Here is an 18,067-nt window from a genome sequence, read left to right on the forward strand (position 1 = left end):
CACCGGGGTCTAAAAAAAAAAAAAAAAAAAAAAAAAAAATGCAGCCCCTCACCAGAGGACGTCCAGGCCAGCCTCCACACAGGCCAGAAGGCGGAGGCTCTGTGATGGATGTACCCTGTGACTGGAGCCCTCGGCACGCCCACATGGAGACGCCACTAAGGCCAGGCCAGAGGAGCAGGCAATCAAAGAGAAAGGCCGGAGGGCTAGGATGATATAGGAGGATTCAGCTTATTAAATAAGCTTCAGGAGGAGCATGGAGCATCTGAAATAAGTTGTCACTCTGCCACCAACAGGCATAAAAAGAGTTGCTGCTAGATGGAAAGTCTATGCACTGCAGGCAGTGATGACAGACTGTGTACAGTAAGAGTAGGAATACTGTCATTAAATAAACCGACACACCAGGGAGCTCCAGAACAGTGTGTCATCGTTGATTTACTTTTTCTTTTTTTACCCTCGTTATCCGGCATCAGAGCAAAAGGTGAAGGGAAGTGTTTGTGTGTGTGTGCGCGCGCACGCGCGCATGTGCGTGTAGGCATGAAGGCATGTGAATCTCATCCCGTGTCATCGTATCGTACCCTATTCTATTCCCGACTTCAAAATATGTCCCATTCAATGAGACGCCGCTGCCGGCGTTCCCAGGCATACAGAATGAAGTCTTATTTGCACGCAAGTCGGAATCAAAAGTCGGGGGGAGCTACGATACATTGTTTACAATCTTCCTGACTTAATTTCCATTCAGATTGCAAAGTAGGAAACTCAATATAAGGCGCTCTTCCTGAGATGCAACAGTCTGCTAACGCGAATAGGAAATCATTACACAAATCCATTACTAGAGGCCACCTGAAACCAGGTGTGCTCATGCCACAGTGTATAATTCATTTGATTATAGATTTTTACTTCAATTTTCACCGCTATGCAGATCAAGACACTTTGATTCCCTCCTTGTTTATGCTGTTGTCTTGGCAACAGGAACGTCCTACCGGTTTTCGCTTCGACAGTTCGGCCTATAGGAGACGGGGCTGCGGAAAACAGGTGCAAAAAGACATTTCTTCTCTTGGATTTCCTGTCACATCCAGCAGCCCACTCCAGTCCTAAACTTTATATAATTACAACAATCTGTGCTCCGAGAGAGTCTGTGTGAAATCTGATTGCCATTGGTAACATTCACAGCAAGAGTCCTGGCGTGATAGAAGGCTTCCTGTTTCAATTTTCTAGGATCCCTCAAGTTTTGCTGGCTCTCTTTTTTTTCTTTTTTTCTTTTTTTTTTTTTATCCCATCAGTGGGGCATACATTTCCATTCAGGGGAAAAAACAGACCCGGTAATATCCAATTTACTGGGAGGCAGAGGAGATGGTTTCACTGGCAGTATAATAACATGCTACATGGAGCGTAGCATTATGGAGTATGAATAAAAAAGGCATTTATGGTAAAAATTCAATCCAAAAGCAGTCATCATTCATCGGAGGAAATCAAGGCAATTAGTAACACTTTAATGCAAATGGGAGAACGCAAAACACATCACAAATCCTTGGCACTGTAATGGGGCTCAAAGAAGAGCAGCTGAAATGACCTTTTTCAAACGCACGTCGGTGTAGGGATCAAAAATCCGGGAACAGATTCCAGTCTGCCTAGTGACAAGAAAAAATACAGTGTGTGCAGTAGTGTCTGCGGGCGTGTGCGCGGTGAATGCAGGGGGGGGTTGAACTGCCAAATAGCTTCCTGACCACAACACAGCCTAGGACCAGGCTTCTATCTCCTGCAAGAGTGATTTCTGTAACATGCTTCCCCTCAGAGTAATGTAAAGTACAAAAAAAAAACGTGTTACATTTTCAACCATGTGTGTCCAAAGCAGCATGTTTGTGCCTTGTTAACACGTTCACACTCAGGTTATATGAGCGTATCTGTCATTTGGAATATCGCCGCCGCGTAATGTGAAACCATAAAAAAACAACCTTTAATTTCCTTACAGCCTGGCATGTACACAAATACTCAATTAAACGGAAACAACCTGCTTTTAAATTGACTGATCAATATGTCACTATAATAACAATAACTTAAGGTTGGATCTGTGGCTGTGCAGCTGTGAGCCGAAGCACAAAAAAATGCACCCGTCTTAATTCAGTGATGCATTAGAGGACCATGAGTGTGAGGGATGTTTATTGCATGTCCAAGTCAACAACGCATGCCGCATTTAGTATTAAAGACATGGCCCGCATGGGCAGTAAATCATGAAGTAGCATTAAGGTAGCCAGCAGATAAACAGCGTTGCTTAGAAGGAGGACAGTGTGAGCATGTGTGTGCGCCTGTATCTGCTCCCTGGTACAGTCTGTCCTTTTTTTTTTATCTTGCTGACAAAGACACATTATGCCATACCTACATGTTTATTTCTCACAGAGAGGAAGACTAGCAAACCAAGAATACGACAAGACCCACACGTTGGCTCCATATCGTCCGTGGATTTTCAATTTCTGGAGGGATTGAAACTCAAGTCATTTAAATGCAAACACCTGCTTCTTAAATCATTCGTTATGCTGTACAGTACGGTGGAATACATTACTCTATAACTCGCTACCTGTTTCAAATATCAAGCAGTGCACACGCCAGCAGGCATGAGCTACATCCCAGCTGTACCGCCTCCTCCCCCGTCCCCCGTCCCCCCTCCCCCTCGTCGTACTGTACCTTCAGAGTGGTGGGAGAGGGTGAGCAGGCTAACGCAGGAAGCTCCGATCCCAGAACCGAACACAGTGATGCGGTTGGAGTCTCCGCCGAAGAAGCCGATGTTCTCGCTGATCCACCGTAAAGCCTGGATCTGGTCCAGGAGCCCATAGTTCCCTTTGGCGGCCTGGTCACCCGTACTGAGGAAGCCTGCAACATGAAGATAAAGATGAGAAATTTAAAACTTGCCCAACGAAAAAAAAGAAAAAAAAAGAAGAAGAAGCAGGTAGTCACATAAGGTTAGCCACCTTGATTTAGTCTGAAAGGCCACCGCACCGGGTGACAGCATCAGCAGCGAAATCATGACTTATTAGATGACACGGCTGTTGGTAAAATAGGAGCGCGTGTGACCACATGTCATCTGCACCTTATGGGAAATCAATGGCATGTCTCCCCGGGTGAACACCCATCATCGGACATATTGAGCAGGTCTGATGAAAACCTTGCAAATCTATGAAAACCACAGAGAGAGAGAAATAAAATGATAATAAGGTTTACAATAATTTTGAAGCTGGGAAATTCGCAACCTCGTCGCCCCCGTGATATCGGAGGGAAAATCTCCTCCTGCCACGTTTGGATTCTCTCTCGCGCGCTAAACAGTCGCAGCTGACGCTGCCGGTGTACGTTTTCCTCCATGTCTGTGTAATCTGCTATACGAGGTCTGAGTTGGACAGTGAGTCTCTGTAGGGCACATCAGAGCTCATGTTAACACACCAACCTTTTCCAAGATGCTCTTCAGGGCCTAAGCCCCGCTGAATGATGGGTAATCGAGAGTCGCGGGAGAAGATCAAGGGAAAGCAATCCCTGAAGTCCCCGTGGTGGACTCGGTGTCCATCAAACCCCTGAACAGGCACGCGAGGCGACAGCTAGGAGACATGTGTGGAAACCAACAGCCCCGCTCTCTTTAGAGGCAACACTGCCAAACATCTCACGAGCGATAAATGTGTTAGCGGTGAATGTTTGCAAGCCTCCAGTGATGGTCCTTCCGCGTCCCAGCATTGTTCTTAACATCTATTTCATGGTCTATGCCTCCATGTAATGATCTGTTTTCAAGTCCTACGGGGGAAACGGGAGCAGCTTTGATTTTCAGCAATGCAAAACATTATTTCCTTTTTTTTTTTAAAAAAACCCACAACTATCAAATCAGTGGGCACAACAATGCTCGCTTTAGATGAGCACTAAAAAGCAGCTTGCTGTAGGGTGGCTGTTTGTGGCATGTCCTTGGATGTAAAAAAAAAAAAAAATGTCCGCCAGTACTTATTATCTTTGTTTGTGTGAAACCGGGGCACAACCTCCTGCTCCGCCCCCAATAGCGGACCCGCCTCACCCCGAGGAACTGTTGGCAGTAACAAAGAGGGCGGGCAGGGGAAAGGCCAGGCCTGATCATCGATAGGAAAGAGGCTGTGGCACAGGAAGCAAAGCAGGAGACAAATGGATCAACAGATGGTCTCCTTCAGACGCATCCCTGAGGATGACAGAGCAGCAGGGCGCACGCAGAGCGAGTGAAACAGACAGACGCAGACAGGGAGAGGAGAAAGGAGGACTCCAAATGAAGAGCTTTCCCTTTTCTCCTTCTCTCGCAGCTCCTCGTAGCGTGCCGTCACGACTAAAGGACAACAGCTTTTACTACCTTCTCCAGGGCGCGTAGGGAAGAGGAAGAGAGGGGAAGAGAGAGGAGACGTGACTCTCCCGGAATAACCCTCATTTGCAAAAGGGTTCACACTTCACCAAGTGCATGTCAGATGGGTTAAGAAATGTCAGGAGACTGGCGCGTAGCAGGAATTCTGTACAACTGTTAGCCTAATTGAATAGATACTGTAAACATTATCCATTTGGCACTGTAATACCAGCCGTTATTCAGTGACACAATGTACATCATTAGAAATGGATCTTCAGCTGGCATCGTAAAGAAAAATACCATTCGACGCTACCGCCATTTTTTTTTTTTTTTTTTTTTTTTTTTGCAGGGGGAGAGGCTTTTTGTTTAGCTGATTCCCCTGCATCTATAAATGAAATTGGTCATTAAAATGTAGAGGTGGAATCCAATATCTTAGACAACAAGACGCGCTGCAGGCACCATTTAAAAATACATCTAATATAGCTCCCGGTCATGTTTTAATTGGAAAGGTGACAGAATGTATTTTCTTTGGAAAGCAATTAAGATAGCGAAGTAATTGTTTTTATGTGTGGCAGTTTCTATTTTTACATTTTATGGCAACATGTCTTCATGTTGGTGCTCTGGAGGTGTTCTTCAGCCACTCCTGTTGCGATGCACGGGAGGCGAACACCTGTGCATCACCTCCGGGTTTTCAATCTACCTTATTAGATTAACGTTCAGTATAACAGAGTCTGTAATATATAGACTTACTCACTATAGATTTCTTAAATAATGACACATAATACTCGCCTTGTAGTTTCACCTTCTCCTAGGTTATTAAAATTTCTCCGCACTCTCTGCGAACTGGGTTATAAATTTCCAGATTTAGAGGATGATATCTGTCTGATCAGCACTGCGTGGGCTTTGGCTGCACATGAACCGCGATGTGCAGTTCACTATCTGCTCACAGCTCACACCTACACAGGACCTTGGGATTCTGAGCTGAAGCTCGGCGCTATTGAACTCTTGAGGTCCAGCTGGCAACGTGCTTGACTGCGCTACTCAACCTGACATTCACTTGAAAAATTTAACACACACTAGGTGCTTTACAATAAGCATTTAATTATAATCACTGCGACTGCATAATATCCATCTTTGGTGGCTGCCTTAATTCAAATCAATATGCAAATTCTCCTTTAAATGATGTGACCAATTAACGTCGGCACAAACAGTACACACAATTACAGTCGGTTAGGTTAATTCCACTCATATAAAATAATCATTAAATAGTAAATGGCGCTAGCTGATCTGATACCTTGAAAGTGCATACAAATGAATTTGTACTAATTTAATTTTCCCCGTGACATTTTTAATCTTGCCTGATGTGAGTTTTGTGGGGAAAAAAAAAAAAAAAAAAACTTTAGATTTAATGTTTCACTTCAATAACTGAGGCTAAGCCTGCGGTGTCAAACTCATTTTAGTTCGGGGGCAACATACGGCCCACTTTCGATTTAAAGCGACGGACCACTAACACAGCTGCATATAACCTATAAATGCTGAGAACTCCAACTTTTCCCTTTTGTTTTAGCGCAAAGAAGCACAAGTGCATTATGAAAATGTTAACATTTAATGAACGATCCTTTAACAACCTGACGTTTTTGAAGAAAGGTTAAGTTCTATTTCATTGCTGTCTGCTCTTTAGTTCTGGGTGTTGTGCTCCCTCCACTACTCCTGTTAAGACAAATTAGGAATAGACATTAATTCTGCAGTTCACCCACTCCATTCTCTTCCTTTACAGAGGGGTAGGTAACAAAATGATTCTGAGAAATCACTCTCTGTATGGGAGGTGAACAGGTGATAGGTGGGCGTATTAAACTATTACATTTGGGATGTGTGCATACCGGTAGTTAGAATGTTTGTCTTTTTCTGGGGCGCAGAGAGACCCGGTTAGCTTCATATACAGCTATGCTGCCGATATGAGCTCAACCTCCCATGCATTAATAAAACCACTGTGGCCCAGCTCCCTACTCATTACCAGCTGGAAGAAAACACATCATCTCAAAGGTGCTTCTAGAAGCACACATACAATTTATTTGTGACCAGGTGGTCAATCAGTCTGTGGTACCAAACCGTTGGTGTGCCTGTCGGAGCTCACTGAAATCCAGTTCACAGTCCTCATACATATAGCAACAGTCTGCATGTGTGTGTTCACGGTTTACCATAAATTAAGCAGAATGCCTGGTAGAGACAGACTTGTAGGGAGCGTCCAGTCTTTCAAGCAAACAGACACACCAAACCGTGCAGATGGGCACTAAATCACAGCAACTTCAAACCCAATACGGAACGAAGCTTCAGCTGTGACTTTCTTTCTTGAATCTAATGATGATTTGCAAATGAAACAGAACCAACCATTTACCACAAACGACAACGGTGCGTTCGGGAGCTATGGCGAACATTACAGGCGCTTCACTTTGCAAATTCATGCCACGGACCAGGTTAGACCCTCCGCTATGTTTGGCACCCCTGGGCTAAGCCTCATACGTATAAGTTGAATGCAAATCTCTTATGCTGATTAGGCAATGCCTTTTTTCTCATGAAAAAAAAAACAATAACGAGACACTGTTTTACATATCAAGCTCAAGAGGTTCAGCGAAAAGTGTTTGTTTTGATGAAGAAAACAGTCACATTTAAGGAAATGAAAAATGCCCTGAAGCTGAACTATGCGGGAGAACCAGTATTTACTGAAGTCACCCCTCCTAAATCATGTATGCCGAATCCAAAAATCGGTTTAACGAGTGATACTTATACATGCATCACTTGTAAAAGGTCACGTCGAAGAATAACTTTTCATTTTGCCTCCGTTCCAGAAACAAACCTGTCTCTTCACGTGTCAGCTTTGATCTGATGAGAGAGTCTTATTCACCCAAACTACAAACCAACTGTATGAGTTAATAACAGTGATTCTGTGCTCTTTCTCTACGCGTTAGAACTGTAATTTGTACCGGGTGATTACATGACATGTTTTTGCATTGTGTCTCGAAGCGGCTCTTCCTTGACAGTGATGTGGTGCACTGCCGCCGCACGGAGAACGGGGCATTTTCTCCTCGTGGCAGCGCCGAGGCACAGATTCGCTCTGGATCTCAGCTGGAGCGGCACTGGTGACTGTGATCCGGTCACAGCCGGGTCAGGTCGCACCTGTCTCCTTGCATCGTCCTTGCCGGACAAAATATCGTGTGTATGTAATCCAGCTCTCCCTGCGAGGAACATTACTGCCCATGACACCTTAACATGACCAGAGGGTCAGGGAACGTACACAGCATGACAACATCCCGAGGCAATAGCATGTGCGGCACGCTCTGATATTCGGAGGCCAGGTGATCACTGTTCCTCTCAATTTCCACACATTTTCGCACACCGTCCTTCCACGACATGAATCTCGGCAAAGATTTTCCCAGAAACAAAGAGACTGCACTGAGCGTGATGCCACATAACGCATTTTGCGGCTTGATCATATTTTATCAATACGTGCGTTCCTCTGTCTCAGGCTCAAACCAAGCGTGTGCATTTCCTCCTGAGCCGAGGCAGTGATTTCCTTTAGCCGTGCTCCTCGGCATTGATATTGCTCTATTGATTATGATTTAAATGTCTGTTTCCTATACGGCGGGCCATAACTCAAGAGTGTAGCGAAAGAGGTGATGATAATGATCGCTCTGACCCCAGACATCTCTCTTAGCCTGGTCTCCCAGATAATGGAATGTGTGTAAACTAATGGCGGAGGGTGAGAAGGGGCCGAGGAAGGGTGAGGGGGAGGGCAAAAGCTTGTTATTGAGCTGAAGAGTGAGCTTACATAGGGACAGATGGAGGGAGCAGATACGGAAGAGTGGAGGGGAAAGGGAGAAGCAGGAGGAGGAGGAGGAGGAGGATGGGAATAACGACGGTGACGTAACAGGGAGGACGTTTTCTGGCTTTCGGCTAAATTAATTCTTGCTTTTACTTCGCCTTTTCCCTGTTTCTTTCTCCCTCTCATCCTCTCTCTCTTTGGGGGTGCTGGTTAACAAGGCTGTCTGTGTCCAAACTCTCCTTTGGTACCACCCCCCTCTGCCCCGGTCTCCCTCATGCCCATCTCTTCTTCCCCCTTCTCTTTTCTGAGGAAATAAAGGCCCACACAGTCACAGCCTTGACAGCCCCCACTAAGAATCCCCCACTACAAAAGAGCTCCAACTTCCCCCCCAGCCAGGCCGGGGCTGAATGGGAGCCTCTGGGGTGTGGATGAGAAGCAGAGGATGGAAGGGGCCACCACACAGCCACATAAAGGGCCTGTGTGTCAGCCTCAAGATGAGCAAGGGGCATACCCAGCGGTCCATCCTCCACACAGGGAGCCATTCCCATAAGATTTTTCACCCCCCCCCTTTTTTTATTTTTTTTTTTTCAGCACGCTGGAGGAAGGACGGGGTGGAGGGAATGGGGCGTGGGCCTGAATGAAGGTGACTGCCACTTGGATCAGTGTGCAGCTCCTGTTTACAGCCCACTGCCCAATAACATGGCTGGAGTGCAGTCTGATCTGGGAGTAGGAGGGTGAGAGAGATAGGGAGGGAAAGAGAAAGCGAGAAGTGCAAGCAAGCACAAGAAAGCCTCTTTATGGCAGCCTGAACACAGAAGTCCATTTACCAAACACCACATCCTTGTTTCCGGTAGAAAATAAAGACCTTGATGGGAGGGGGCGCATTCTTTCTGATCTTTTCCAATTACCCGTTCCATATTAATCCACATAACATGACAGAAGAATCAGACGAAATCAATGGTATCCAACCTTTTTTCCTTGGAGCGACCCCTATTTGTAGACCTCAGACATAAAACTTGGAAATTTCAGACTTCATAGCCTTAATGTAACAGGTTAACTTGGAGTACAAAACATAAGTTTGGTGTATTGTCACCATTTCCTGAACATTAAAATATGTGCAGCAGCTTTTTTAAATTTTATTTATTTATTTTTTTATTTTGGAATTAGTCATTTCTGAGTGTGTACAACTCAGGCCTAATTTTTTTAATGCGGCATCATCCCAGGTCTGAGCCATGAAGCCCATGCGGAAGTGCAAAAAACTGCAGTTCACCGAGTGGCCACTTGAGGCTGGTCGCAAAAGGTAGCAAATCCCTGTAGACCCCTGTGTTAAAAAGCCCGGCTTTAAGCGATATTACACATGTTTACAGTCTGATAAAGAAAAATGGTTTTGGTCTCAATGGTTTATTTCACTATTCATGACAACTGTACGGGGCGTGATTTTTTTTTTCTAACTTATTTGTTTATTTTTTATTAAGGTTTAAACTTCTGCATAATTAAACGGCTTTTGGTGGAATAAAACTCATCCGCCCACTTTGGCTTCATTTTCGAGGTTCGATCCAATGGGTGATGCCACAATGGGTTTGGACATAGTATATACAGTCAGTGGTCTCAACCGTGCTTTCCAAGACCCACCCCCACCCTATTAAAAAAAAGCTGTGTTACTCTCATGCAGGTGAACTTAGCATCAACATTTTTTTTTCTAAATGTTGATATATATTTTTTAATCGTGATCAAACGCCACACACCGAAATACTTTAAGCCCTAAATATTGTCCAGGTCGGTTGACACACGCAATACTGGTTAAAAACTGGTGACTGGTGAAACAGCTGAAAACCGATGGTGAGCTAAAGGTTAGAAATAATTAATGTACAAGCCGCTGATTCTTTCGGTCCTAATCACAAATCAATAATTAAACTGCAACACGGTCGCCCAATGTTTCAGGGCCCTGCCCCTTGACACCGCGGGTGAGTTCAAACAGAATAATAACACGCTGGCTAAACTGCAGGTCTTTGTGCCGAGAATGCGAACAGACCGATGGCTAGCATTAGTCTCGGTTGCACGCGGCGCCACAGACAGATGCGGCATGTGCAGCTCGAACCAACTCTGCTGGATGATGCTGAAGATAGAGCTCTATGCATACGGTGCCACTGTAAACAGACAGAGCCGCTCAAATGGAAAATGTGGTTTGTGTGCAACAAAGCAAGAAAAGAAAAAAAGCCAACAACAAAATGTCAAGAGAGAGAGAAAAAAAAAAAAAAGCGCCGCACAAACACCAAAGCTCAACGGACACGCATCCGAGCCCTTAAAGCCCAGATCTCGCATAGGCGGACAAAGGCCTGTCGTGGCAGGCGGGGACGGTAAACAACACATACTGCAAGTCAGAGCTAGTGGTGCACGTGGCAGCTGCTGGTCGTCCTGCATGTGACTTTGGGGCTGCTTAATCTGATTGTGCGACGTGTCCCGGTGGTCAGACGACTATTCAAGGGCTCTGACGAACAGCAGCCCTGGCAGCAACTACAAATGAGCAGTTTGCATATGTATGACCCCTGGTATCCGAGTGCCACTCAATCAATCACACGCAGACTACGGCGGCTGTCGACTTCCAGTTTTGTTGCTCTCCTCTGCTCCACCCTCCCTCCATCCCTCCCTCCATCCCTCCCCCCACCGCCTCTCTTCCTCTGCTGGATCTCTCTGTCATGTTTCTCGCTCGGCTCTCCGTCTCTTCCTCTGTTCTCCCTATATGCCTCTGTCTTTTTTTTCTTTCTTTCTTTTTTTTTTTTTTTTTTTTTACCACCACCACCTATCACCTACTCTCTTCTCAGTGTCTCTCAGCATCTCTCCTTTCACATAATAGCACGGACAGAGGATTCTCAAAGACAGCGAAATGCTTTTACATGGAGAGGAGCTTTGCATCTCACAGCTGGTGCGGAGGCGGGCCTGCATGCTTCCACGGGGGGAGAGGGAGATGCTGGTGTTTGAGAGTCACAACTGTGAGGTTAAGCAGCACTTTGGTTCCAGTTGGAGGAACACGAGTCGCGGGGAGATATTCCACGAACAATAATTTGCCTTTACTAAACCCTGATATTTACAAAAAATACATATATTATGTATCCTCACAATCTTTTGTCTGCAGCAACGCATCTTCAGGGTGCCGGATTTTTTGTTCTTCGGCCTGTGGCCGAACAAGTTTAAAGACATGGTGTGTGTGTGAAACATGACAACATGCCCGGGTGATGTAATCTGAGGGCGCGGTGAGAAAGTTAAGCAAAACCCAGCTCTGGGAGGATGAGGATGAGGCAGTGTGCAGCGATGCGCTGTGATGCCACGGAAGAGATCAGAGCCCAGCTTATCAAAGCACATCAGTGGAGCAGAGTAGGAGAAAGGTCGTCATTTAGAGGATCTTCAAAGCCTCGAACTCCTCTTCTCCTCAGGTTGGTGAGGCTCCGACCGTAATGAGCTTAGTTTTGGTTGACCGTTCCGCAGGAGGACACGTGGAACAAGCACAGGCGGCTCATCCTACAGCTTTAACTCCTAATACTGTAAATCCCGTCGTCTCATGTTTGTTCATTTACAAAACTCCTGCCAACGTTTGTTGTAAATCTACGGCAGAAATTTAAATGAGCATCTGTTTTCCTGAGGTTTAGTACTGCGATGTGTACCGTCTGAGTGATTTTTTTAAATTTTTTATTTGTCTTCGGATGGGTATAATATTTTTGGCTACAAAAGGTAGCGCTGCTGCCAGTGGGGTTGTGCTCGGATTTGGAACTGACTCCCAAGTTTACAGGAAGGAATGATTTGTTCAGAAATGTGCGTTTTGATTCTTTGTATCGCACACTGATAGAAAAGTTTGGAAAGGTAGAATGTCTGGTTGTGTGTATGTTTATGTACTGCACATTTAATATGCAAAGCCCCGATGAGCCCTGAGAATGGCAAGAATGTAGCAATCCTGCACGAAATCTTACCTTCATGATATTAAGCATTAGTTTCTACCAACAACTTTATTTCAGTGAGTGGGCTAGAAACACATCGTTTAAATATCAGAAGCACCTAAATGTTGAATTCAGTGCGTCCTCCAAAATGATCAGACGGTTGATTTACCAGATTTCATGCAGGACTGTTAAATTATAATGCATAATGCAATTATAATGTGTGTGTTTTATTTTTACTGGTGTATCTGTGAACCGACAAATGAGTGCATATATTTTTGTTGCTGTCAACAAATGATATGCAAAGGTCAAAATGACTAATTAATGATCACACTGAAGTACTGTCTGCAGAGTCAAGCTTGTTCCTCTATAGTTGCTTAAAATCTCATCATAGGAACCACTGCATTGGATGGCATGTTCCTCGATTACAATGAACTTCAATTTAAATCCCAGATGGAAAATAGCAAAAAAAAAAAAATACATGTCTCACTCTTGTTTGAGTGACATTTGCAGAACGCAGTCGTGCTCTGCTATTTTACCGTCTGGAGGGGTCCAAATATCTGAGACCACCATTTGTGTATAACTGAATAAATAAAAATCAACATCATAAATGAGATTAGTTGAACGTTTGCTGAATCAATATCAAAATATCGCGGATTATTTGGCCTCGCCCACCTTTTGCTGTGTCCCACCATCGTCTGCATCATCTGACAATGTTCCAAAGAGCTTCTTATAATGTCACTAAATGCTAAGTTTTTTAGTTTACAAATGTATTAAATATAACTTTTTTTTCCCCCTCCAGTAATCCAATCAGAAAGCCTGCTTTCTCTCAGTCCACTTTGAGTGCTTGGCCTTGTTTCCCCTCTTGAGAAGAGGTTCAGAGATGCTTCTCATCCCCTGAGACATCTTCTACACAACCTCCTTTTGACAGTTTACGGACTGGAGTTGTATTTCTCTGACGAATTCTGCATCTGTAATTAAGTTGTTGTTGTTTTTCTCACTGTGAACAAGGCCAGTTGTATTGATCTGTTGATGGCATGGTAACTTTTGACCCGCCGCATCGTGCTTTGGACACAATTCATCCAGTTTCCCCAGAGCATTTTAGCGCGCAACGTGCAGAAACCTTCAGTCTAGCCGTGATTTGAAGCTGAGAAGCCTCTCTTGGCTTCAAATGACAATTGGATATCTGCTACTTTCGTATAATGCACCATGCATTCATTGTAGCACGTACAGTCTTCATCTGAAAAGAGCCGTACGGCCATCTGTACAAGTGAGTTTACACAAACAATGCCACAAATTTGCTTAAACGAGATTACAGTATTTTGGATATTTGACAATTTTCTCTCGTTTTTAAAATCCTCAGACCTTCTGATTATCTCTAGGCTGACGTGAAACCATGACACCTATGGTGTCAGACATTAGGGCCCGACCACAACGTGAAATGTTGAGTAGGAAGGAACAAGGCTTTGGAAAAGTGCCAGACAGGATGTCATGAAGTACTGAGGGGCATATTATGGCGTTTATTACAATAGAATAAAAATGAAATATTGCTAAGATTATCCTTTTGTGGTGACATAACACAATGCAATCATGGCTTAAAATGTATTTAATTGCTGTAGCTCTGTCTGACATTACAAATGACGTCCTGCAGCATCGCGGCATGAGTCCAGCAGGATTTCATTATCAGCATGGGGCATCTAAATAAATCTATTATTATTATTATTATTATTATTGGTTTACATGCCTACCCATTAAAAATAATTTGAATGTGAAGCAGGATTTTATTCAAATCAGTAACGGCAGTGTGAATGGATAAACGGCACGGTATACCTCAGTGTGCCAAAACACAAAGCACAAGGACAGTCTGTGTTTAGAACAGTTGGGAAGTTTACGTGTGCAACTGTTTTGGCTTTGGGCTCGGGCCATGTGTGTGTGTGTGTGTGTGTGTGTGTATGCGAGAGTCAATGGGAGCGCCGTGGCAGTGAGTGTGGGTGAGAGCACTGCTACTGTGTGCACAAGAGAAGAGGAGGGCTTCCAACGGAGCGTGTGCGAGAGCATTTGTTTGTTTGTGGGTGTGCACGTGCGGAGCAGCGGCAGCGTGCGAGTGCAGCGGTGGGGGGGTGCGGAGGGGCACGCAGCGCGGTGAGGGAGGTATGGATATTAATCACCAGGAGGAGCATGGTTCTTTGGCGCCGAGCGGAGATGGATGGGGTGTGAGTGCAGTGATGTCACCCTGACAAATGGACCGACCATGTTGGCTGAGACTTGCACATCGCCTCTCATTTCAATTAGTTCCTCACACAACAACCTGCCTAACCCACAATCTGCAGGTTACACATGCACAAACACATACGCACTGGCCAAAAACACAGCCCCCCTCCAGTGACTCAACCCTCAGCCCTCTAACAAGAAGCACTGATCTGTAAGAATACATCAGAGTAACTTTAATTAATCAAACTCAATTATGACCGCACTTTTGCCTTCAATCCCAGTCAGTCATTACCATTCATATCATCAGCCAAGCGCACTGACCAGGTCTACGGCCAGTGCACTAGCCAGTGGAAACTGGCAGAGAGTCTAGGTGTGTTTATGAACTGAAGACTGGGCACTGCCTGTGTGTTTTCCCACAATATCAATTTGATGAAGTGGCGAAACGATGGCAATGTGAGCAGCTGCTTGGGCCAATGGTAATAGCATGCATTTATTCGCTGATGTGGAAAAAGGTACACGATCTGTACCAGCCATCAGAGTAAGCAGCAGCTCTGACAAACCGAGTTCAGGTATAAAAGGTCTAACCTCCACACTCGCTGTTTATAGCCTTATTCTTAAAAGCCTGACACCACTAACCAGTGGAGCCAGGGCTGAGTTTAAAGTGTCTGTCACTTATAAAAGAAGTGTTAAGCCCCATTTTCAAAGGTCTGGTGCATCTAACTGGAGGCAGTAAGCCTTGTTTCAAAGTCCTGCCTGTCTTGAGTGAACTTTGACACTGAAAGACTTCACTATACTGCAGGCTTTCCTCTAAACCCTCAATGCTAAAGTACCTCTCAATCACCATCTTACTTCTCCTGCACCTTCTTACTTCCTCCTTCCTCCTCCTTTCTTCTCCACCTGATCTCTGTCTCTCTCTTTGCCGCAATCATCCTCCTCTTCACGCCGGGAGAATGGTAAAAGAGGATCACTTTGGTGTAAGCTGGGGCAGGCTGGGCCATGTGAGGCTGAAGTGGGCTACGCGGTGCACTGCGGAGTGCTAAGTTGGGGATTTGAACAGAGCCTCCCGGGGCTCCAGCTCCAGTTCCAGCTTAACATCAGTGGTGGGTATCTCTTCATCTGCCTGCGAAAAAAAAAACCTGGAGGCTAATGCCAACCGTATAGAGAGGAGGAGGTATATATCTAATTAGACCACTCCACATCTTTACATTTAGTACTTTAAAGCCAAGTTCTCTGAAAGTCGGGGCACCAGCTTTTCTGTGGACCGTGATCAAGGACAAAGTCGTTTGTTATACAATAACAAAGAATGTACAACACAAAAATGCCACCTACTCTAAGAAAGTACGTGAATCCGTGGCTCTGGGGTTTGCTAACAATGCCCAACAAAACTGCAATTGGCAACGTATGTCTTTGAGTATCCTAGAATCTGAAAGCACTGGGTTTGTACATATACAGAATTTATTATCTTCTACCTTGCGAGTGTGCTTGGCTTGCTCGGCTTCACATATTCCTTTGTTGATGAAGCATGCCTGCGCTCTCACCCCGAGAACAGTGACAAATGAAAAATGGATGAAAAGCTTTTGAAATACTGCGTATGATTACCATAACGCATCTACAATAGAGGGAGTGTGGTTGTCCTGTGTTGTTGCATGTTACACAATGGCACCACGCGCGGTGTAAAAACACTTGTACCCATGTCCTACAAAGGATGACAATATTTGCTGGATTTTGCTCCATTCGCTTGAAATGGAAGTCCCGTCTCCAGCAAGGGTCTCCACGTTTGAACCGCTGAAGTGATCCCTTTTTCATTGCACATCGCAGTTCTTCCTTTTAATCTAGGAGCACTAAAGAACTAGGTTCCATCAACAACAAAAAGGTTAGATCTCGCTTTCTGTTTCATCTTGGCCTCCTGCGATTCCTCGGGGACGCCTCTCCGTGCTCGCCTGCGCTGCTTGGCGATGGGAGATTGTGCCAGGGCTCTGTTTGTTTGGCTTTCTTCCTCACTTCTCATCGTGCTGAAATCTGCCTGACAGTTCGGCAGCATGGCTCAGGCCCCACAGGAGCTACCGTCAGATAAAATGTCACCGTGGCTTTGTTCCACGTGCCCTATATGCTGGCCAGGCGCACCGTACACCTGAGAACCCGAAGGCCAAAGCAAAAGAGGAAGAGGTGGAACGGCACATAGCTGCTTCAAGTCATTTTTCTTGCCCGTGCCAACACCATATTTTGTTAACGGCCTGGATTTTATATTTATCGACAAAGTCATTCTTGATGGACAATTAGGTTAGGGACTTTTAACCTTAGAGTTGTATAGTTAAACCTACATGGCTCATTGGCAGAGCTAATTCAGCATCCCTCTTGCGTATTACAGGGGGATGTGATTGGATAAGAGCCGGCTATCTTCACCATCACTTAACATAACAGCTTCTGAGCCTGAAACTCTTGACATCTACAGTCAAACCTGATCCATTTTTCTCTGAAAGGCAGCAGCAGCAGCAGATCCAGCTCCCGTCTCCAAGCCTCAGATGACTCTTCTCACTGTTTCCCTAATGAGGCTCGAGTGAAGAAGCCGACTGGTCCTCTCACAGCGCTGAGGCGGTTGCCACTGTCAGCTCCTCTTAGCTCAGCCTTCTCTGGTTCACGTTTCAGAGAGCACAAACACACTTATCCCAAAGGGGCTTCTACGTGCCCCCTTCATCCAACCTGACCAACCCGCTCCATCACCCCTCCGCCCCTCAATAAATTAATAAGAGAAGGAGCAGCTCCGGCAGGTAATTTGATTAAATGAGACACGGCTGCTTTAAAGAGTGTGCTGACTAAGCAAAAGTAAGACGGGACGTTGTCAAAAGAAATTGTCACCGTACTCATACATGACCCCCGCCCCGAGCTCCGCTCTCCTCCCTCTCTATCAGCTGAGCATCGCAACATACACTCCATTTCCCAAGGACATCTCTGAGTGCTATTAAGATGAAAAATGCTATATGCTCCAGATTACTGAGCTTGTCAGTCCCCTAATTTGATGCAATCCCCACCAGATCTCATGCCTAAATTGAGTTCTTTTGCTTTATTTGTTAGCAGACGTTTATGAGTTCATATGTTTGAACCGCGGCTGTATAAGCCTATGGGCTTATCTAGGGCACACGCTCGTACTTCTCAAAACAGACATATGTAAACAACAACACGAGCTCAGGCATTTGTTATACACCAAGGACACCAATGAGCGAAACCAATTTCTGCCAAATGTGCAGAGGGAATTGTATTTGCATAAAAAAACTTGACTCCAGTATTCAAATTGTAAATTCTCATATTTTAGCTAACATGGTTACCCTATAATTGCAAAATTATCATCAAAGCAACTGAATCACTGCGATAATTTCCTTCATTTAATATACAGTACATATTCCGTTTCCCCCTGCTGAACACTTCGTCTCTTTCCGTGCTCATGTCATCCCCACTGTCTTCTCCTCTCCCCTCAGGCTTGAGAGGGTTGAGAGGAGTTGGGAAGGATGTATCGAGCTACGACGTATGAATGAAATGACAAGCCATCTCAGTCGGAGGGGAAACCACTCATTACACAGATTGCTATGTGGCGTTTCTGGGCAGCCACGGCCAATGTCACCCATCCCTAGTCTAGCCTAGGACTAAATGGGCATCTCCGCCTGCATTGAAGCTCTCTGCAGCTCACTGACACACTTTGTTGTTAACTTGGCCTCCTTCAGGGGCAGTGTGCCTAGAGGTTGCAAGGGGCGAATTACTGAACCATCAACAATGACGATAATG

At 45.2% G+C, this 18,067-nt stretch overlaps 1 protein-coding gene across 4 annotated transcripts in view; it reads right to left on the reverse strand.

Moving 5' to 3' along the window:
* Positions 1-18,067, reverse strand: part of nlgn3a (neuroligin 3a) — a 194,971-nt gene that overhangs the window by 40,070 nt on the left and 136,834 nt on the right. For all 4 annotated transcript variants that reach the window (XM_047584842.1, XM_047584841.1, XM_047584840.1 and 1 more), the window contains one exon: positions 2,680-2,865. In XM_047584842.1, the coding sequence (XP_047440798.1) occupies positions 2,680-2,865 (186 nt within the window). The remainder of the gene's footprint in view (positions 1-2,679; positions 2,866-18,067) is intronic.

Source organism: Mugil cephalus, chromosome 5 (genome assembly GCF_022458985.1).
Source record: "Mugil cephalus isolate CIBA_MC_2020 chromosome 5, CIBA_Mcephalus_1.1, whole genome shotgun sequence".
Classification (NCBI taxonomy): domain Eukaryota; kingdom Metazoa; phylum Chordata; class Actinopteri; order Mugiliformes; family Mugilidae; genus Mugil; species Mugil cephalus.